Here is a 23,524-nt window from a genome sequence, read left to right on the forward strand (position 1 = left end):
GATACATGCCTCTTGCAGAAAATCTTCAAGAAGTCTATTGAATTTGTCAGCCAGTTCATCCATTAGCTGACTTCTTGCAATGTCCACTCTGTTAAATATTGTGAACTCTTCATTACAGAGTGCATGGTACGTTTTAGAGCAAGCTTCCAAAACATCTGTGTCGGTGTGCTTTTCAACAATATCCCGGATCTGTCGCAATAAGGCATCCAAATGCTACAAAAGACAAATCAAAATTATCAAGTAAGTACAGCAAACATATTTTTTCTGGTTATTTGATCAAGTAGAACAAACAAACAAACAAAAGCAAGCAAACAAACAAGCAAACCCAAAAGGATTTTTTTTAAAACTACTTATTTCAAAAGAGGTAGGTATTGGCTTCACCTGTTACAGGAGTTGCATTCTCTTGAAGCTATCTGCTCCATAGCCAAGCCTGCTCCATAGCCAAGCCTGCAATAGCCCCCATTATGGAATGTTGCTAACCCCCAATATACAATATACAATTATCTGTTTAATAGGAGGATTTGTTCAGTTTTTATTCCCTTTATTCTTCTATACTTGCAAATTTACTTACCTTTTCTAATCTCCCTGTTGTGTAGATTTCCAAATCAAAATATTGTGGCAACTGTAACAAGTTGGTGACTTTCTCTGCATCTACAGAATACTGTAGAAATTGATAAAGAAAACAAAGCTCAAATATTTTAAAAGAAACAAAAGTGCCCCACATAATCATGTATTTGTTAAATTTTAATACCAGCTTTCTATCAAATTATGCATTCTACAATTCCAGACATGAGTTTCACCAGGAAATCAAAAATATTCATTATTAATCAACACTGTTAACTTCATTAACCAAGTAACTTCTCCAAATGCAATCTTTCTGTATGCCTCTTCAAGTGCTGGGACCAGTGGAAAATTACACAAGAAGGGCAAAGCACATTATTTCCATGCAAAAGGTCCCAGGTTCAATCCCTGGCTTCTCTAGGTAGGACTGAGAAAGTTACTCCTGTCTGAAATCCTGGAGAGCCGCTGCCAGTCAGTGTAAACAATACTGAGATTGACTGACCAATAGTCTGAGACTGCATAGGCAGCTTCCTATGTAATTGTGGTCTTAAAAAGAGAGAGAAATAAATCACTCACTTTTGCTAACAGCTGAGGGAGTGCCACAGCAAAAAGTTCTGTGATCCTTGTCCTGTCATCCAACTGTGCTTTTTTCTCCTTTGCCGTAAGTACCTACATTGAAAGTGCGAGGATAGTTATAACTAAATAAGTGATCATATCAACAGTTTCAACAGTTGTTTAGTACAACCAGTAACTTACTAAGTTATAAAACTGTAACTCATAGTAGACCCAAGAGCCTGCTGCGCCAGACCAAAGGCCAATATAGTCCAGCATCCTGTTTTCAACAGTGGCAAACCACATGCCCCTGGGAAACCCAAAAGCAGGACACAAGAACAATAGCTCTATCCCACTGTTGTTCTCCAGCAATTGTTATTCAAAGACATGCTATGCTGTACTACTTTCTGGAGTTAATATATAAAATAAAGAACAGGCGTGGCTCAGATGTGCAGCAGCTGCGCCAGAATCCCCACCCATCCATGTGCTCATGGATGCCCAGTGACAATTATGTGTAGGGAATTTGGTACAGATGCCACATGTATGAACAGATTCATATAAAGGAGCAAACTAAAATTTCTCGTTTACATTTATTAGTTGCTTATTAACTGAATCCTCTAACCAATGTACAACCAAAGTTAAGCAATGGGTATAGAATCATGTTTTCAACAGCCACACAATTTACACTACATAAAGTTATTGCATCGTAGAATTAATAAGTGCTAATGCTACAAAAATGTGCCACAATTCTATGACCAAATTTCAGTATTGGAACTTGGATTGCTTTACTCTGGTCTTTGAGACAAAAGATAATTTAGTTAAAGTTAAGATACTTTCACTAATATGTACACTAGGCATGAGTTCATCTTCCAATCAGCACATCTTACTTCTGATTTAATGTAATAATCCAATGAAAGTTAAAAGGCTTTTGGGACACAACTATAGGGTCTTTTGATACGTATTTTAACAATGCAACATTACTGACATTGTACTGCATCCATCTGTCACAACATATGTGAAGAATTACCAACACAGTTTTTCATTTGCTAGAAAGCCTTATTATTAAAATCAAATATGAGAATGAATTCAGCACTACTGCCATACTGTAAGTTTACAGAAACAAAACCATACCCGCTTTCCTGAGCCTCTTCCTACAGGCGGATGACATTCAGCTGCTTGTCTAATTGTACACAGCATTATTTCAATTAGTGCACTTTCCTGTTTGTCTGTTAAAGCTGAAATTATAAAAAAGATCAAAATATTTCAACTCATTTTTGCTAAGAACATACCTGCTTATGAAGCCTTAGATATAAGTAATAAAGGTTTTCCACTGGAATTATGTTAATAGCTTAAACTTGCAACTGGGGCATCAAGATTAAGTAGAAAACAACAAATGTGTACAATTATGAGTTTGAATTCAGGTTTGGAAGTAATAGTAATGTTTTACAGTTTTTGTACTACATTCAAGGCTGTATTTGCATTTTAATGCTTTCTTTAAGAAAACAGCAGTATTATTTTTACAGAATAAAGTAAATGGGAGATTCACATGATAAGAACAAAGCAGGAGCAAGGGTACTGATCTGCAGAATTAACTCAAGGTACTGATTTAGTATTAAAATGATTTCAAATGTTTAATAAAATTATCAGGTATGATGTTTCAGTATAAATCTGCAAGATAGCATTATTCCTACAACCACAATACCTATACAGAAAAACTGAGGAGCAACCAGACATCTGTTTGTTTATTAAAACACATTTGCTGGTTTGACTATGAAATAGGGGAGGGGGTTAACTTTGTATACTAAAAAATCATGGTGAGAGACCAAGGGAAAGTGGATTTTGCTCCTCATCACTGCAAGATCCACTCTATAGTTCTCTGGAGAACTTGTTTATTAAACATATACATATTTCATTTGATCCCCAAGTTGAAGACAACAACAAAAATTCAACAGATTTAGGCTACAAACTATGCTTCATAAAGAGTATGTCCAATCCAAGAGTACATTCCAAGGAAATATGCATAGAACCAAACTGACCTATGGACTGCAAGACATATGGAGTATTTGCTAACCAATGGTTGCAACCCAGATTTCTGTACACAAAAGAGCTTCCCTTTCTCTTCCATGAGAAAGGAAACCTCTACAAACTCAAAACCCCTTCCCAACCAGACTATAAAGTCTTCTTATGAAAAAGTTTGATGCTGAAGAATACAGTGAAATCTTACGTTCTTCTCCATTGAGTGGCTCCTCCAACAGAAGACTATTCATACATTCCCAGTCCTTCAAGAGGTCAGTGGCACAATCCCACATGCTGTCCACCAAGTAAGCAGCATGCTCATGTAACTAAAAAAGATTCAACTGTATTTAACATTTTGTCTCAGGAAAACTAGTTAATATGTATACCCCAATGGTTAGGAAAAGCCCTACTGTTGTTGAAGCTGTGAAAGAGCTAATACTAATTCCTGTTATTTATAATTTCAAAGGGAAGTGTTAATATTGATCAGAATTATGGGCAATTAACCAGGAAAATGTTTTGTTACTTGTTTGCAGTTACTATGATGACCCCTTGAAACAAGTGTATTTAAGCATCCTGAACTGGTTTACTTATTCAGAAATGTGTGCTGCATTTTAATTGACAGTGACAATCATGGTTATTTGAAAGCTCTAATCACAGCAAAACACTCAAAGAACCTCAAATCAGACAACTCTTCTTCTCCCCTCATGCTTCTATTATCAAAATTGTCAATGCTAAACAGTGTCAGCAATAATCATAAAGGGAGAGATTTGGAGGTGCACAGAAGAGCAAAGGAAATGTGGCCTATGAGTTCAATCTTCCTGGCCATATTGTTTATATTCATACTCTTAACAGAGTAGCCAAAACTTTTCATGAACTCATTTTCCACTAATTAGTGTAGCCAAAAAAATATAGGCCTCGGCCTCACACTAGGCAGCTGTTTAATCATCAAAAACTACCTCTACAGTAAAATAAATAATCCCTTTAATAACAGATTTGTAAAGACATCCTGGTTTAAAAAAAATGTTCAACAGATACAGTGGTACCTCGGGCTACAAACTTAATTTGTTCCGGAGGTCCATTCTTAACCCGAAACCGTTCTTAACCTGAGGCGCGCTTTCACTAATGGGGCCTTCAGCTGCCACCACCGCACTGCAATTTCCGTTCTCATCCTGGGGCAAAGTTTGCAACCTGGAGCAACTACTTCTGGGTTAGCAGAGTTTGTAACCCGAAGCGTTTGTAACCCAAGGTACCACTGTATATAAAATGAACTGTGGCAAAACTATTTTACTGCTCTTTTAAGCAAATTGCTATACTTGGGTGAGACACTTCTTACTATTCAGAAAGTCTTGAATGCCTGGTATGCTCTTCTGGAAGAAATCACCATAAAAATCAAGCATTTATCTTAACTATAGTTCTATAAAATGAACAAGTTACTCATAAACATACCTCACTTTCCAAAAAGAAAAATACTAAAGTCTTGACAAGGTTAGCATTTGGACCTTGTCTCCCCCGTCTTTTAAGAATTCCATCCTCTTCAGGGTCTCTACGACTAAAAAGCCTTTCAAAGCAAGGGAACAAAAAAACAAGCACCAGACATTTATTGCTATATCAAAAATTGCTGTATATGCATTTACTAGACAGATGATGTTTTCAAGAGCAACAGTTAACTATTATTAACAGGTAAAAGTTTGCTCTTTTATAGACAATATCCAATTGTTGCACCCTACTGATGCAGTGAACTTCCACTTGCACACGTGATACATTTTATTTCTCATTTTCCTTGCTGTCACCCATGCACCCCAAAATCTGCTCCAGTGGGTTGAGGGACCCTCTGAGATAGATGGGGCGGGGGGGAGATGTAGGGGGCAGAAGAGGAAGGGGAATTCCCACTGTGTACACTGGCACTATGTGGGATCTCATCCTCTATCACTATGGAAGGGTTGCCTATAATAGGGTTGCCACATTTTGAAAAACAAAAAAGGGGGCACATTTTCCAACTTCTACTTTCTGTTCTGTCAGGCAAACGCTGAGGCACTTTCTTGCATATTCACCTCTGGCGACTGAACGCTCAGTGGCCTAGTTTAAATATGTGTGTGTTGGGTTAGGATAGCAGGAATGCAAATACTTGCATACTTAGAATCATAGAATTGTGGAGATAGAAGGAACCCTGAGGATCATCTAGTCCAACCCTGCAATGCAGGAATGTGCAGCTGTCCCATGTGGGGCCTGAACATGCAACCTTGGCATTATCATCACCATGCTCTAACCAAAGCAGGGAGTTGAACCAAGGTCCTTCTGGGTGCAAAGATGTTCTTGGCACTGAGCCATAGTCCCGCTGAAACAGATACACAGGAAGGAGCCTTATACCAAGTCTGACTCAATGCTCTCTCCGGCCTGTCGGATTTTATCTGGCTCCTGTGGCAGTTTCCTTCCTGGGGTAAAATCCTAAAAAAAAGCTCAACAACTTCAACCCTAAAAAAACCCTTCATTTCCGGCCCTCTTTAAAAAAAGTTTGCACACCACTGGCCTACGCAGTTGCTTTGGAACGTCTCAGGGCAGCAGTATTACCACACACACACAAATGACTTTAGTCATTAAGGTCCCCAATCCATGCATGTTTTACTTGGGAGGAAACCCCACTGAACTGCTGGAATTTACTTCCAAGTAGAACACTGGCTCCAGATCAGAAATGGAAACAACCCTTTCCCCCAAATGATGCCCAAATTGCTTCTTTTGTTTATTACACATTGTATTTTATTGTATTATGCTTTGAATTCCATAAAACTATACTCATCTTAAGTCTGCATAATACCTCCTGCACTCCACTAACCATAGTTAGTGGAAATTATTTTGCAAATCCTGGTTTATGATCATCCAATTTGCTAACCATAAATTGTTATTTGTCAAGTCAGATATCACACCAAAAGACCTTAAGTCATTAACTGAACTGAACCATAAATACAAAAACCACCAGGATTTTCAGGCTGTCCATTTACTAGAGCTGTGGCATGCAGTGAAAGGCACAAGATGTCCACAGAGTGTGAGCAGGCATACTTTCCCTAAACTGTATGAGACTTTTAAAGGTCAAAACGAGCACTTCAAATGGGGTCCAGAAACAAACTTTAGCCCCTTTAACATTATCAAGCCCCATTTGGTTGGAACTGACTCTGACATAGGCCTGTATATAGCACAGTACTGAGATTTCCTGCTCAGGTGGAACTAGAGAAATAAAACTTAGTTGTGATATTTGTGTGTGTAACTTCCTACAGTCTGAAGCAACTATACTGCATTCGATTATTGCTTCCCTCATGAGGAGAGACTTTGTTTAAAACATATCCATAGTATGCTAATTACAGAAAACATTAACCATTTCATAAGTGGTACTTATAGAAAAACATTATCCTGCCTTACTTTTTATAAAGAAATTCTCCTGCTGCTACAGCTACTGGACGATGGGCAGAGTAAACCAGGTGGTAGACATTTTCACAGTCTTCTGCAGTCAGGACTTCTTCACTACTCCTAGAAATGAAAATAAAAAATATATATCCCAAAATCTTAAGGAAGAACGAAGAGATTCAAAGTTGATGTTAACATTAAAATCAAAAAAAGGAGCAAAGTGACTAATATTTCGATGTAGACAAAAATAAAAGTACAGAAACAATAACCACAAAGCCAACAGAGCTAGGTTTACAATATAAAAGCACAAAAATACATATCACGGTAACAAATGAAAACACTATGCATGCACCCCACAGTTTAAAAGGCCATAGATAGTTTAATTAGTCAAAGGACTGGCAGAAGAGGAATGTTTTTCCTTGGTGCCTAAAGTTATGGATCAAAGGTGTCAGGTGAGCATCTCAGGGGAGAGCATTCCACAAGCAGGGAGCCAACCCAGAAAATCCATTACGGTTTTACTGGCCTCCAGACCTCTCACAGAGAAGGCACACAAAGAAGGCCCCAGATGATGACTGCAAGGTCGAATGGCTCATATGGGGGGAGGTGGTCCATGAGGTATTGCAGTCCAAAGCCATGTACACCAACCACTCAGGGGTTGCATAACTAGTTTCATTTTACTGAGTTTCATTAGCTGCTTGTTAAATTTGTGAACAGCTGTATAAAAAAACGGTAAGTGATCTGAGGTAAATGCTGACAGCTAAGTTATCTTTGCCGCCAACAGTTGACATGTCCCATAGCTACCAGAATTGGTTATGAATGGAGGGCTGGTCAAGTACTACAGCAGTTTTATATGTAATATTATTTGCACTGTGGGAAATGGGCCAAATTCTCTCAGACACTTTTATTCAAGTATAATGAAATGTAATTGGCAATAAAATGATATAATGGAGACAGGGTGAATCCGGTTGATTGCTAAGTAGTTGATAGCTGCAGCTGCTTGGAAACTGGGTGAAGATGCTGTAGGAATTCTTACACCACCTACAAATAACTTCCACGAAATCAGTGGACTTTTAAAATTACCACAGCAGAACAGGTGACCTCACTAAGTCAGTTTAGGCTGCCCTGCTGCTCACTGTGGACATGAACAAAAAACCCACCAAAGAATTAGGGCTCTTAAACAAATATATCAAGGAATCATGACATTTTCTGGCACAAATGGCTGTTGAGAACTGCTTAAAAACCTGCTCAGAGTATCCCAGCATGATAAAAACTGAATCCCCCCCCCAAAAAAAAGATCTTTCAGCCCCATAAGCAACATAATAAAAGTGACACTGCAAAACAGATATTCTATGTTCAAAGCTTTGTCAAAGTGCACGTAAACAAAATGTACAAATTAACTCCACATGTTTATATTACACACTGGCCTGAAATACTTACTGTAAAACAAGAGTAAGTAGTTTTATTGCTTGCACTGCCACATCATATTCTTTGTCTAGAGTCATAGACACAATTCTATCCTGATGGGGAGGGAAACAAAGTTTTAAAATGACAAGTGTTAAAAATGGAAAGTCTGGAATGCTAGCTTAAATGAAAGAGAGAGAAAATGCTAGCTTAAATGAAAGAGTAAAAATACGAACCTTGAATCGACTGGTGAAGAGCTCCAATTTGGAATTCAGTTCTTTATTATAATAAAGCCCTTGCAAAGCTGTAAGACATTTGAGTCTTACCTCCCCTTGCTAAGAAAAAATCAAACACATGGAGGCTTTAAATATCATTTTTCAACATGACATGCTGCATTCATTGATTGAACAGCTCTACATCTATTCTAAATCAAAGTTAAATGCTGCAGGTCTTTACTGTTCTTGGTTTGTTGCTGTCATATTAATAACCAAGCACTCTCCTGATCAAACAGGCAATATTCCCAAAAACAATATAATCTTCCTCACTATGATTGTGACTGGGATCCAAACAACTACTGGCTGCATTCTAACATGGTAATCCATAAACATGGCTTACTGTGAATGAACAGCACGCTACTGCATGCTGGCAAATTGCTCCAGCTGCTCTCGTTCCCGAGTGAGGGCAACAAGCTATAATCCAAACCAGAGCTTGTAGTTTGTGTTTCCCAAACAAACCACAAATTGGGAAAGAGCCTTAGTTTCACAGATTGTAGTTTGTAGAGAAAGAAAACCATGTGCTGGTTCAGACATTGATAGAAACTAAGGTTCCTGGTTGATTGCTCCTGCTCACACTAGGAGAGAAGTGCAGCAGGAGCGATTTGACAGTGTGTGCGAGCATATTGCTCATTCACAATAAACCATAGTTTATGGCTTACCACACACCAACAGCCTTCCTAAAAAGCATTCCAGGGTTATGGCACCACTACTGACAAGGCACACTGTAAAGAGCCTGATGAACATGTGCATGCAGGCACTTTGGTCCCAAGCAATACCCAACAACTTGTGAAACACTTTTGACTCAAAGACCTCTTGGAATGTAATTCATATAACTTAACTTTTATACTTAAAACCAACAGATAATATATATTTAAAATGTTGTACCTGTACTGAAACTAACTTTGTTTAGTTTTGCTGCTTTATTCTCAATAATTCTGAAAACCTTGAAAATGGACAAATGGTACACAGCATCTTACCTTGTCATGCATTGTCCATCCCACATATTTTAAATAGCTGTCATTGAGAAAGGCATCACTATACATTTTCATCCAAATCCCAATTTCTTCAATACAGATTGCTCTTATTTCAGCTATTGCATCCCTGGAAGAGAATTGAAAAGTACGTAAAATATGATAAATAAAATAATCACAAGCAAAGCTTAGCCCGTTCTATAGCACAGAGCAACTGAACTCACCTGTATCTATGAACAAATACACCTTTAAAAATTGCATTCATCATATTCTCTATTTCATCCTGATTTTCTTGGAGCTGAAAAATACATTAAGTGCCAAATGAAGAAACTGTAGTTTTAAGAGATATACTGACACAATACATGTCTATAAAACTGAAATAATTCTCAAAAAAGATTACGGGACAGGTGAATTTGTTTAAATAATTGCATATTAACAAATCATTTTCAGTGTGTGAACACTACTGCATGCCATACTGGTGTGGGAAACTTTTGGCCCTCTAGATGTTGCTGTATTACAACTGCCATTCACCAGGCTTCCTGGGGCTGATGAGAGTTGTAGCTGCAACAAAAGCTAGAGGGTCAAATGTTCCCCACATGCCATACAGTAGGATAGCAACATGAATAAAATATCCGTAAAAGTTTAAAATTATACTAATGAAACAATGAAGCTTGAAGATATGCTTACAAGAGTGCACACAATTAGGGGGTGAGGTGGAGTGTTTCTTTTAGAGAAAGCAATTTATGAGCATTGATGAACTGTTGCCCCACCATGCTTTCAATCAACTCACTTTTACCTTTTGCAGAGAACCTAATCATCTAGAGACATCTAAGACCAGAGAGTGGAAGGAAGTGATTCAATGTTGGACACCATCCCATAAAAGAAAGCAGAAGCTCTCTTAAGAGCAATGTAGGGAGATTAAATGGCACTAAGTTCAGTTAAGAGGCTCTCTGAGCCCAGCTCCCCAGTTTGGAAAGAAATGCTTCCTTGGCCTCCACTTGTTCTCAGGTATGGTGCACATGTTGGGAGAAGAGTCACTTTGACTCTGCCCAATAGTTCTTTAGCCAAAGTGAGATTATCCATGGAAAAGGAGAAGATAGAATGCATAGGAAAAGAAATATATCCTCTACATCCATCCTTTGTACCCAGATGACATGCATGTTGACTATTTACACTATTCATGCTACAGGAACTTTGAAACTAAAACTACAGCCATTGTACTTCAATATTTCAATACTTCAATACTAGAAGACATCGGAAGGCAGCCCTGTTTAGGGAAGCTTTTAATGTTTGATGCACTATTGTATTTTAATATTTTATTGGAAGCCGCCCAGAGTGGCTGGGGAAACCCAGCCAGATAGGCTATTATTATATTTATATTGTGCCTTAGGCACAGTAAGATCATTGTCAGCTAGGATCCAAATCCTGTGAAGACTCATGACACAGTAGCTAAATTCTGGAGGTAAGAATTTCATAGAAAAACTAATGCTCAGTTCCACCTAGCAGAAAAGTTTGAGGACCCACAGTAAACTGGACTAAAAACTCAATTTTTGGAGAAGGGGTAAAAAGGAAACTCCATTGTATACAATGTTCCACACAGCACAAATCCAGCTGGTGGGAGTCAACACAGTCTTTTAAAGGGCTGTCTTGGTTAGCTTTCCTTGAAACAAGCCTACACCCATGGATAGAATAATCATAGAAATAGCTGATATTTTGCCTATACAGAGAAAGAGTCTGTCACCTTTTAAGATCTTCATCTATTACTGTGCTTATTTTGTTATAGTTGTGATCTGTGCAACCAAACTCTTCAATATTTTATTGGGCTGATTTTTAAATGAAATCCAAAGTATTTATAAAAGGTGTTTGTCACTTGAGCTTTCAGATTTACAGTATTCCGAAAATAAATGATTCAGTAGTATTAATCTAGTAACCAGATGCTTCTCCAAAAGTGTACAGTAAGTTCCATGTATTTTGTATTGATGTGTTATTATCTTTCGCGTAGAGCCATTATGAACTCTTGCAAGCCAGGAAGAGATCACGAACACCTTTGACGTGTGGCACACTGCAATCTTAGTAGCTTTGACAAGTGATTATTAACAAAAACTTCTAACATTAGGTCAACCCACTCTTTAAATATGCTACTGAGATTCACTTATTGAAGGGTTCTTGCTAGAAAGGATCATTCAGGCCTAACAAAGGCTTTTTCCGCAATTGCTTACACTTCTTAATTAATTCGATACAATCAGGTTTGATCTGAATTTACATATTTATTTATAATATTATTCAAACGCTTAGCAGTTATGGAAGACCCTATCTTAGCATACTGGTTTACTATATGATTGGGGTGATTTAGGGTCCTTGCCTTGTTCTTCATACAGTACATAGGCAAACAATGGAACTCACTCTTTAAGGAGGCAGTGATGGCCACCAACTTGGATAGCTTTAACAGAGGATTAGACAACTGCATGGAGAGCCCACCTCTCCCATGTGGTCACTGGGTGACCTTGGGCATGCCACTCTATTTGAATCTTTTGCACACTGTCTGCCTTGGTCGTTGTGTTGGATGTGTTAAAACTTTAAAAGATTAAACAAATTCATGGAGAAGAGAGTGTCAATGGCTACTAGCCATGATTTCTATGCTCTACCTCCGAAGTTGGAGGCAACAATGCTTCCAAATACCAGTTGCTGGAAACTGTGGGAGAAGAGAGTGCTCATGCACTCATGTTCTGCTCCCTGGTTTTCCACAGGCATCTGGTTGGCCATTATGAGAGCAGGATTCTGGACTAGATGGCTCATTGGCCTGATCTAGCAGGCTATTCTTATGTTCCAGTAACTAAGCAATGGCAAGATAAATTTCACAATCAACTGACAGCACACCTCATTTTGCATCAAAATCTTTAGAAATTAAAATAATTGACAAAGGCTCTAACCTCTTTCCTTTTTTGTAGCAAGAGCTCCAGTCTATCATTAGCTCGTTTTACAATTATTTTATTTCGTTCTGCTTCATACTGTCGTTGTGTATTGTCCATGTTAATGCTCAGATTTAATGCCACATTCACTAATGCAGTCATCAGTTTCATAGCTAAAAAGTATGAAAGATAAAATCACTTAACGTGCATGTGTTTTAAAAAATAAATAAAGACATTATCAAGACTGCCAAATGAGACACAGAGACAAAACCACTATAGTACATTTAAATTAGACTGCTCAATGTAAACAAGGCTGCAATCTTATACACACTTACTTGGCAATAAGTCCCACTGAACTCAAGGGGACTTACTTCTTAGTGGACTTGTACAGGGATGCACCATTTGAATGATTCATTCAGAAATGGAAAGGATGGTTACATGCAACCTAGATAATATTGATCTTAATGAACCACTATCTTGATTTGCCTCTATATCTTTATTTTCTTATTGGAGGAGATATCGAAACAGGCCCATTAGAATGACTACAGTACAAACATATGAATAATTTATTTTATTTTTCTAAATTAAATTACAATCAACACATGCACACATAGAAATGTATGTGTGCATTTGTATGTAAGTTTATAAAACAAAAACTAGCATAAATAAGAAATGTCTTCATTTATATAACAACAGGAATATATTTTCTACAACCGTATAGTATCTTATGCCATAACCATTTGAAATAACCCCAAACTTTTCAAAAATGCTTTTCATTACATATGTTTTATTCAGAGACTCTATCCTATTTTTTGTGGATGGGTAGCAATCAAATCCCATGTCTTTGACTGGTACCAAAAAGCTTTCCCAGGGGCAGAACCCAGGGCAGATATTCTCAACCATAGCCATATTCTCAATGACATTTTTCCAGTTGCATCTGCTTTATTTCAGAAGGCAGAGACAACAAAGCATCCATATGCTAACATTCAGTAATACAGGAGGGAGTCCAGTGAGGATGATCTCAGTTTTTGGATATAGCCCAAAATATATTTTATTTTACTGTGATTATTCCCACTTTAAAGGAAGGCAAATAGATATCTATTTTATCAAACTATGTTTTTCTCTTTGGCTTACTGCTGATTTCTGAACCAGTCATCGCAAATTCAATAAAATATGGGAGAAATCATTATTCAGGATGCCTTTTAAGACTTAAAAAGAGAATACACAAAATTATCCTAATAAAGACTGCTTACCTGCCAGTGTGCTAGTATGTCGAAATGCCCTGACTTGAGAGTCTGATAGTCCTGTAAGTAGTGAAATGACTGTGTCCATCATATATTCATCATATATGATACTATACTGACACTGCCGGACCAATACTCCAATAAACTCACAAAAGCTTGACTTAAATTTCTTCCATTGAGGACCAGCCATGGTAAGTGGATAATCTCCACTATCCTACAATAGGAAACAAATATATGTTAATGATATTTCATATTATTGTTTGTTAAACTATAAGACGACTTGAGAAACTAAAACAGCAGAAGTAAATGCTGTAAATGTCAGCATTCTTCAAGACCCAAGAAATGCTCCTCACAAAAAGGATTATCATTGTTTTCTTTAGTACCTAAGATATTCTAAGTTTTGTTTTGCTTTCCAAAGTGGAACCAAGATTTCTGCTCACCACAAAAACATAACAATTTTTTGCAGAACCAAAACTCTCCAAGGCAGCAGGTGCATTTGAACATGCAAGAATAATAATAATCACTCTGGAATAGCCTTGGGAAAAGAAGTTATTTTAAGAAAACTACATAAACTGAGATGCCAACAAGCAGTTTTCAAAACAACGCAGTGATTTCAAAAGAAACCAATGATAAGCAATCTGTAAGACATCCAGTTTACTGTTGAAGTCAACTGTCCTTTTTAGCTCTTGAAAATACACACTTTTGGAGAGGAGCTCCCTTATTAAGGCATAAACTGATAACCTCTTCAGAGCAGAATATGTATGGCTCTTGTGCAGTTTATTACCATTGTGCTAAGAAATACAGCTAAACCCTTTTAGATGAATAGTTGGAAGCAGTCTTGAAAAAAACATATTGAAACAGTATTTCAAGGTTTAAACAGTAGAATGATATTTGTGTGGGAGCATGTATATACATATGTAATACTTATCAAATATTCCACGTCTTTATGACATATCATATTGTTTCTAAACTTAAATACAATATTAAATCTAACAATGCCAATAATATGAATATGGCTGTTTAACAGTGCCCTGGGTTAATATCTTTTAATTTATCCCACGCAAAAATTCTCAAAACTCCACTGTCCATTGTTTTCTTCATTACTGTTACAAGCCATTATTTAACATTGGAAATGTATATTCTTTTTAAATGTCTTGCTTCCAATAACTTCTTTGGGACACCTATCTCTATTCATGCTTGGTATTTCATCGCTCCCCTTAAAACAGGGGTGGAGAAGCTTCTTTAGCTGAAAAGCTGTAGGCTCACATGGGCAGCCCTCTGTGGATTACATGCCCGTGGTGAGTGGGGCCAGGGACATGTGGGCGGAGCCACACATGATTCTTACTTTTGTACAGTAGGCTACATTCCAGACATGCAAAAGCCAGGCAGAGGATTACATACACAAACACTTCCACACACAACGGGCATTATGCACTCAAGGAGGACATAGAGCAGAGACAGGTGTGGCACAGAGAAAATCTTGAGGGCCCAATAGAGGCCTGGAGGGTCATATTCGGCCTCTGGGCCAGAGGTCCCCCACCCTATCCTGAAAACCAGTGTTCAAAATTCACTGGTCGCCAGTCACATTTCGCAACTCACAACCATCTACTTGGTGGTGTGTGTGTGTGTGTGTGTGTGTGTGTGTATGTGTGTGTGTGTGTGTGTGTGTGTGTGTGTATCTCCTTTGACTCTCTTCTACTGTTATCACTGCTATCCTTTCTTTTAGGTCCAATTGACACACAGTACTTCACACTGAAGTGGGGTGGGTGGAATTCAGACAAGGCCATCAGCCTTATGAACGCCTCTTAACTCACATGGTGTGGCTTACTACTTTCTGGAAAGTCTTTGAAAGATGGCTTGAGCAACGTTAAAAATGGTTGTGCTAATCAGCCATTTAGAAGCACAGGAAAATTTTGAAAAGGAAAATGGTTATAAAAATGATAGTTAATATATAGTTATTTGTGGACTTAAACCATATCATGACGTTTTGTGCCTTCATGGCACAGGACCTACATTTCTTTTTCACAAAATGCATATACCAATGCTCAAGGTCTCCTCTAAGTACTCACATTCATTTTTATCATTCCAGTTCCAAGAATACTCAATAGACCTGGTTCCCACCACTTTTGCTTAGTGTTATAGTTTTGTAATGCAATCATATGAAAGTTTATTCAGAAGTAATCTCCAGTGAATTCAATGGGACTTACTTCCAGATAGGTGTACATATAGAATTTTCAGCCTTAACACCCCAGAGAAGTGGGGTTAAGACCTTAGTTTATTTATCACCCAGTGCCAACTTTGGGTGGGAATCCATTAAAGAGCCCTGTCAATGGAAGCCCTGCAGAGTCAGTGTGTTGGACTATGACCTGGGAGACCAGGGTTTGAATCCTCACTCATCCATGAAGCTCACTGGGTGACTTTGGACCAGTCACCATCTCTTAGCATACCCTACCTCACAGGGTTGTTGTGAGGATGAAATGGAGATGAGGAGAACCATGTACACTACTTTGAGCTCCTTGGAAAATAAATGTGCGATATAAATACAATAAGTGAAATGCTTCTGTAATGGGGCTTTATTCCCTTCCTCCACAAGCCACCCCCCAAACTGGCTTGGGGGGATTGGAGTAGCCACCACCACAGCGCACAGGGGCAAAAGAGAGGGGACTGTTCCATCCGGCAAGTCAAAAGCCTTGCCCTGACAGAATGATTGCCTTAGTGTGATGCTGAATTCCAATCCTTTAAAAATCAGTGAGGCTGTTTATTTTTTGAGGTGATTTTTATTCCAATGGAGACTCAAACATTCCACTGTGGTGATCGTAACTTAGGTTTAAAGTGCCATTTGGTGGCTAGCTTACATATCTGAGTTTCTAGTACTGCTTAAAACATCCCTTCAAAAGAGATGCCATCATTATTATCTGCATGTTTTAACTGTAAGTTCATTTCCACTGCTTTTACTTATTAACTTTCCACCCTACCACTATCCTTTGTTATGCAATGTATAACATCAAACATTTATATCCTGCGAAATGAGAGTTCATTTCATAAATGCATGACAAATTTTCTAGAAATATGTCTAAAATTTACCTCATCAAATTCTTCAGTCATTTTCCGAATAATTTCTGAGTTTTGCATATGTCGAAACATCTCTGCTGTTACAACCCCTACAAGTAACAAATAGTGATTTAAAATCACATCATACAGTATCACAGACCTTAACTTCTGTGGGGGGAAAAACGTTATGCAGGAACATACTAAACTGAAATGTCATTTAATGTTTGGACAATAAGCACTGTTTGTGTATACAAACAATTACAAATTCAGGCAAGGCCTGCTTTATAAGCTGCTAACATGCAAGTTTTTATACAGTTGGCTGTTAGAATTTTCTAAAACATCTTATATGCTATATTGTATGCCACCTCAATCTCTGGCAAGCCACTACAGAAATATTGTTAATAAATTAATCCTGAAATATTATGATTCACAAACACATGAAATCCTAGTTGGCAGCCTAAGATCAATCCACAATGTCTTCAATTTTTACAAGCAAGAGAACCGAGGAGGAGGAGAGAGATAATAATAATAATAACAATAATAATTTTATTTATTCCCCAGCCACCCTGGGCGGCTTGCAGCACATATAAAACATAGTAAAATATCAAACATTAAAAACTTCCTGATATAGGGCTGCCTACAGATGCCTTTTAAAAGTTATGTAGTCCTTTATTTCCTTATGGTACAGGGCTTGTTCTCAAGCTAATAAAACATAGTTTATTAGACTGAGAAAGTGACATCTGAACCGAGTCTTGCTCTCCAACAACAAGAACTGAAAATACTGCAAACTATGCTAATTCTTCTACCTCCTCACTCACTGCAATGTTTGTTTTTTTAAGTGTTTATTGAAGAAGATTTCTCAAATCTTTAAAGAAGAGGCAGCTAACCCATTCGAGTGAATACATTGTTTCCTCTCTACGTGACCATTGAGTTGTGAAATTTAGACATCCTATCAACTCAAGCCATCGTTTGCAAGCCTACTTCAAACAGTGATTTCCAGTTCTGATTTGCTGGCTGGTAACAAAACTCAGGTTATAAATTCAGATGCCATGACAAACCATAGTTGTGCTTCCTTAGCCATACTTGGGCATCATGTCTGAACTGAGCTACTCTGTGACAGGCAAGTCTAATGGAAACATGTCTAGCCAGCTGTGCTTAAGAGAGAGAGTGGTGGAAGGCATTTGCAAGCCAAGCCCCCACATTTAAGTTGAATAGTTAATTGAAAAAAGGGTGGGATTCGAATTTTTTTTTAAGTCTGTAAGGAAGTAAACACTACTTCCAAATACACTTCTTACCTTTACAGCCTGAACATTGAATAAAGAAGTTGATGAGATCAAGAAGTGCTATATCCCTGTCATGTTTGTAGGATTCTATCCAGTCATCTACCACAGACTAGGGAAAAATAAATAAAGCCACCATTAAATACACTGTAACTACCTTTTCAAGATGCAGCTCCCACCCACCCCAAAAAAGCCACCAATCAAAAAATTGTAATAAGCTCATAAAGTTCCCTGAACCAGTTCTTCTAAACAGCAAACTAAGTTGCTTATTTCTTTACTTTCTTTCATTTCTCAAAGTATTAGGCTATATGCATTCACTAGCAGAATGTTCTTCTGCTCACACAAAACAACTTTCCCTTCTCCTTCCCCTCTGCCAGCCCTGCTCCAGTTATGTGAAACAGAGAAGTCTAAATTGTTGTGAACAAAGTATTTTGCTTGTAAGCAGCTTCTACTGGAGAAAGAGGTAAAATGTTTTAATCAAGCAAGACAGTTCTCAGTTAAAACTATAGCTTGCAGATTGATGACAATGAGACAAAAGAGTTAGGTACACTGATTTTAATCCAAAGGTGCCTTTCAACTCACATGCTGCCCCCTATGAGCAGAAGGGTACCTTTGGCTCAAACTATTTTTATGTTTGTATCTAGATACAAACAAATGATTCCATTAACCAAAATAGTTTAGAAGTATTAAATAAACCTGCACTAATAATGCACACTAACTCTTAAGATTTGTAATTTAGAAAGTACGTCATTCTGCCAATACTGGTAGAATTAGCTTCATAAATTAATTTCTGAATAGGTAAAGTTAAAGGACCCCTGGACAATGAAGTCCAGTCAAAGGCAACTATGGGATGTGGTGCTCATCTCGCTTTCAGGCCAAGGGAGCTGGCATTTGTCCACAGACAGCTTTCAGGGTCATGTGGCCAGCATGACTAAACCACTACTGGCGCACAGAGTCTTGGGATTATGTTCTCCCCCTCTGAAGGAGAACTTTGGAAGTTTCACTTAATAACAGCATGTCTTGTTATCAATATTTGGGCAAACTGTGGTCAGCCTTAACTATGGTTTGCTGAAACAAGCAAGTTTTATCAAGTTGCCTTCAAAGTCAAAAATCGCACATGTGTTAAACTGCTGTTAATATTGTTCAATAGAAATTTCTGCCTTCCTCCTCATAGCTGCACCAGAGGAGAAGAAGAAAGGATTTTATGAGCCCAGGGCTTTACTGGAACTTAAAATGCTAAAACATTATTTAGTTTATGTTCAAACATAGCCAATATGATTATATGTTCTTTTATTAATTTCTTCATGAGGTCATGCTCAGGTTATAGCCAGAGTGGGGAACTGAGGGACAGATTTGAGTTTGGACAACTTTCCAGGGGTTCATTCCAACGGTTAGACAAACAAACAAACAAAAACAAAGAGAATAATGCTAGTATCTCTCCCCCTCCCCATAGTTGTCTCGCTGTTAAAAAATTTATGTTTTAAAATATAACATCAAGGATGTGCATAAGAGCCCAACTCTTTAGACAGTTTCAATTTTATAGAGTGCTTTCTTTACACTGCTTGAATATTCACTTTAAGACCCCCTAAAAAGACTTACCTGCATAGCACTCTTGCCCATTTTAACAACTTCAAACAGCATCATGTTTTCCACACCATTCTGCTGGTGATGCCCATTCATTCGATTTGGACCACCAGGTTTCCCTGCTCCGTTTCCAACTTTCCCCTTCTCTCCTGTACCTTTTTTCCCCTTCTTACAGGTCTGTATAAATATCAAAAGCAAATCTATTTATTAGTAAAAGTATAATTGAACTATTTCAGGCATTATTATGTGTTACCAGAGGTTTAAGATTTTGGAATCTTTATTTACTATAAACCACTATTAGCACCCGTTGTGTTCTGCCAGTTTATATTTGCTGAAACAAAAGTTTTCAACACAAAGACCAGGATATAAAGGGTTGCATGTACACAGTGACTTTCTGGCCTGCCCATTCTAGTAGCAACCTATCCCTGGTAAACCTGCCCCCAAAGATGTGTGAACACTCTGGAACACATTCCATGAGAAGAACAGCTTCAACTTGAAGAGAAATCTGCAACCTCCCCACACACTATTACACCAACATTATTCAGATTCAAACAAGCACTTAAGTCACCATTACTGCATGGATAAAATTTCATTCAAAAATTATATAAAATATAAACCAGCTTTATTACATTGCCACCAGTCTATATGACTGAGAATGCCAGATACACATACCTTTCCTTTTCCTGGTTTCTGATTTTTTCCTTCAATATCTTCAAAGTCAGTATCTGAAGAAAAATGTGTTTCAGACTCCCTAAAAAGACATATTTTATATTCTTGGTAAGTATGCCTTTATTTTGAAAGTATTTTATTTACCATGTCTATTACCTGGATGCAAAATAGTTTGCCCTGGATGAACAGGGTTTCAATATGAACAGGTTTCAATACGAACAGGAAGGTACATGTCAGAAGCGAGCCAGTCCATGACAGTACAGGAGTGGTCTCAGCATATGATACACACCATGCCAATTCAGAGAGGTGGAAGGATGAGAGCAGAAGCTAGGAAACCTTGAGTTCATATGTGGATAAAGAATATTTCCTACCCATCATCTGAAAAATTTAAATGGTGACAAGAATACTGCATACATAACAATGAAATTTGCATGCATCCATATCAGTTTATCTTCCTGATGCAAGCAGATACTTCACTTAAGCTGCAACTCAAAATAAACTTACTAGAGTGTAAACCCTACTAAGCTCAATGGGCATAACTTTGAATAAACTACCAGCATGATTTGCAGGAAGCAGCAAACCAACAGACTGTGCGCAATTAACATCAGGTGAACAAATAAAATTTAGACAGCACACGATTTAAAGGGGGAAAACAATGCAGTCAGAGTAACACTCATTTCTTTGCTCATCCTTAGCAAGTAATACTTTTTTAGTATCTTAAAAAGAGCACACTCAGCAACCCTGTTTGAGCCAGTTGTGAAGTAGTTCATTACCTACACCACTGGTCTTCCACTAGTGGGTCTGGAATCACTAGTGGGTTGCAGCTTGATCCAAGGTGAGTTGCAACAACAGCACTACCTTCATGTGAATATATGCTAAAAGATTAAGAAAGTGGGTCTTGGGTGTGAAAAGGTGGAAGACACCTGACATACACTACCCCAAATCTGCAAGAAACACCTCCAACACCTCCTTGATCATTGAACTTATATGGTTTAAAAAGTCATTACATCTGAAGAAGTCACAAGACAAATATTTATGGCAGGTACCCTTTGATAGTGGCTAAATTGTTCAAGCAATCTTTTTAAGTAACATCACATAATTCTTTGATGATGAAATGATGCTAGGACTACTGACTTAATATAAGCCATAATTTTAAGGCATATATATAATAGTATATATCATTGCTGCTGAGGGGGGGAGGAAGATGCTTTGTGGGTTTATCATTTAACATTTCTATTTTAAGGTACTTACTGAAGCAGAGCAAAATTAGTTGTTGCTTCTTGAGCTGCTATCATTTCTTTATCATCTTCTGGAGCACTACTGTATTAAAAATGCATTCAAAAAGCAGCTGTAGTTTGCAAAAGTAATTGTTTATAACTTTATTCTCTTGTTGCAGTAGCCTATACCTGTTAAAAAACAAACAAAAGGTTAACTCAATTTACATAGCAGCTTGTGGTTTTAGTTGCTCTCATCAAATATATATTGTTGCTTCTTTAAAAATAGCCCCCAAAGATAAAATAAATAAAAGTTTTAACTTTTTTTCAAGAAGCAAGATATACTTGGGATTAGTATATAGCACGTGAAATATCAATCTCAGAATTCTCTCACTGTGCTCCTGGGAATATAAATGCCTTCGAGAACAGAACGGATCAAAGGTTCACTGGATCTAGCATCCCGTTTTCATAAAAAATCAACAAGATACTTCAAGAAACAGAGAAGGCAAACTGCAATCTTCCCTACTGTTTTCCCCACAAACAATAGCTTTTAAGGAGAAAATCATATTCCAACATGAAAGTTCCATTTAGTTCTCTCATAGTTAACAGTCAGTGAGAGACCTACAAATTTGTCTAGTCTCCCTTTAAGATCATGTAAGAAGTCCATGTAAGTTATTACATCTTGTAGTAGCAAATTTCAGATTAACTGTGCCCTTAGAGGAGAACTTTCTTCTGTTTTCCCCAAGTTTATTAATGTTTATGCATTTCAACAAGTAGCCCTGAATTCTGTATTATGAGAGAGAAAATTATCTCACTCATCCAGTTTCTCAACACCATTCATACTTTATACGTATCAATCATTTCACTCCTATGAAGGTACTCCAATCCCTAGAACATTTTGGTTTACCTTTTCCCAGTCTTTTCCAGCTCTGTAATACCTTGTTACAGGCAGAATGATCAGAACCATACAGAGAATTTCAAATGTGGCTATAAAATAGATTTATATAATGGCAATGCGATACTGGCCATTTTATGTTCAATCACATTCCTAACAATCCCTATTATTTGAGGAAAATTTCTACTTGAACATTGAATCCCTTGAACATTTTGGTTTACCTTTTCCCAGACTTTTCCAGCTCTGTAGTACCTTATTATAGGCAGATGATCAGAACTATACAGAGAATTCCAAATGTGGCTATATCAGTGATGGAGAACCTTTCGGACACCGAGTGCCCAAACTGCAACCCAAAACCCACTTATTTATCGCAAAGCGCCAACAATGCAATTTAACCTGAATACTGAGGTTTTAGTTTAGAAGGGGAAGTTGGCACATCCATGTGGAGACACAGTGGAGTAATAAAGTGGTATCTCAGTTTTTGAACGGCTTAGTTCTCGAACTACTTGGAACCCGAACACTTCAAACCCGGAAATGAGTGTTCTGGTTTTTGAACTTTTTTCAGAAGTAGAACGTGCTCTGTTCTGAGTATAACTTCTATTTTGAGTGCCACACTTCCGTTTTCAGAATGAGGAAAGGTGGGCTGGGCGGCAAGCGAGCAGGCACCTGCTGCCCTCCAGCACGTCGTCCCTCCGCCATCGCAGCCACAACAGCAACCACCCCCTCTTCCAGCTCCGGAGGCGCTGAGTGAGGGAAGGCTGGGCTGGGGCAGCAAGTGAGCAGGCAAGTAGGAGTGGGATCGGGCTGCTCTGAGCTGGATCGGGGCTGCTCAGCTGGGGAGGTGCAGGCTACGTCACACTTTCCATTGAGGAGTCCGCGGCTGCACTCCCCTCAAGGGAGAAGTTTAAAGGAGCCCCCACCTATGAATCAGATCCCCTGCAACCCTGTGAAGGCAGCCAACCTGAATAGTTGATGAGGTTGGGGACGGTGGGGGCAGCCCGGAAGCTGCACCTGAGAGCCCCTGAAGGCAGCCCCTGAAGGCAGCCAGGTGCTCCTCAGCTGAGCTGCCCACTCCTGCTCCTGCTCCTAGGGGATCTCTCAGAAGTGGAGGCTTCATGCTTCCCAGCTGAGAGATCTCCACCCTGCTCCTGCTTGCACACAAGTAGGAGTGGGAGCAGGCAGCTCAGCTGGGGAGCACAAAGCATCCACTCCGCTTCTGACTCCGCTCCTATTGGCCCTGGCCAGAGGGTATGTAAAGCCTCAACCTCACAGCAGCAGGAGAAAGGCGGCTGCTCGGAACTCTCTGCAGCCCACTAACACGTCAGCTCACTTCTGAGCGTGTGCACAGAGCTGCGCCCCGCCCTCCAGCGGAGGCTCCCCAAGGGAAACCGCGTGCCCTGGAGGTTATAGCTCCGTTTTGCGCGCACATACCCTGGGGCCCCATCCGAGGTGCTTCTACTCACTTGACAACTCAACGCACTGCCCTCGCCTTCTGCCGGCTCTGTG

General features: G+C 38.6%; 1 protein-coding gene across 4 annotated transcripts in view; it reads right to left on the reverse strand.

The window, feature by feature from the left end:
• The window catches only part of STAG2 (STAG2 cohesin complex component), a 63,684-nt gene that overhangs the window by 18,225 nt on the left and 21,935 nt on the right, over nt 1-23,524 (reverse strand). For 3 of the 4 annotated variants that reach the window (XM_080991068.1, XM_080991067.1, XM_080991069.1), the window contains exons 2-19: nt 21,161-21,315; nt 19,913-19,991; nt 19,256-19,417; nt 17,672-17,768; nt 16,410-16,486; nt 13,335-13,539; nt 12,103-12,254; nt 9,397-9,470; nt 9,179-9,302; nt 8,163-8,261; nt 7,963-8,042; nt 6,541-6,648; nt 4,576-4,687; nt 3,338-3,455; nt 2,245-2,348; nt 1,138-1,230; nt 572-661; nt 10-213 (exon numbers count right to left, since the gene is read on the reverse strand). In XM_080991068.1, coding sequence (XP_080847194.1) covers nt 10-213; nt 572-661; nt 1,138-1,230; nt 2,245-2,348; nt 3,338-3,455; nt 4,576-4,687; nt 6,541-6,648; nt 7,963-8,042; nt 8,163-8,261; nt 9,179-9,302; nt 9,397-9,470; nt 12,103-12,254; nt 13,335-13,539; nt 16,410-16,486; nt 17,672-17,768; nt 19,256-19,417; nt 19,913-19,991; nt 21,161-21,204 — 2,022 coding nt within the window. In that variant the 5' untranslated portion in view covers nt 21,205-21,315. Of the gene's footprint in view, nt 1-9; nt 214-571; nt 662-1,137; nt 1,231-2,244; nt 2,349-3,337; nt 3,456-4,575; nt 4,688-6,540; nt 6,649-7,962; nt 8,043-8,162; nt 8,262-9,178; nt 9,303-9,396; nt 9,471-12,102; nt 12,255-13,334; nt 13,540-16,409; nt 16,487-17,671; nt 17,769-19,255; nt 19,418-19,912; nt 19,992-21,160; nt 21,316-23,524 lie in introns of those variants that run through there. The other variant, XM_080991070.1, reaches the window with a different exon arrangement.

The sequence above is a fragment of the Podarcis pityusensis genome, assembly GCF_964106645.2.
Source record: "Podarcis pityusensis genome assembly, chromosome: Z".
Taxonomy (NCBI): domain Eukaryota; kingdom Metazoa; phylum Chordata; class Lepidosauria; order Squamata; family Lacertidae; genus Podarcis; species Podarcis pityusensis.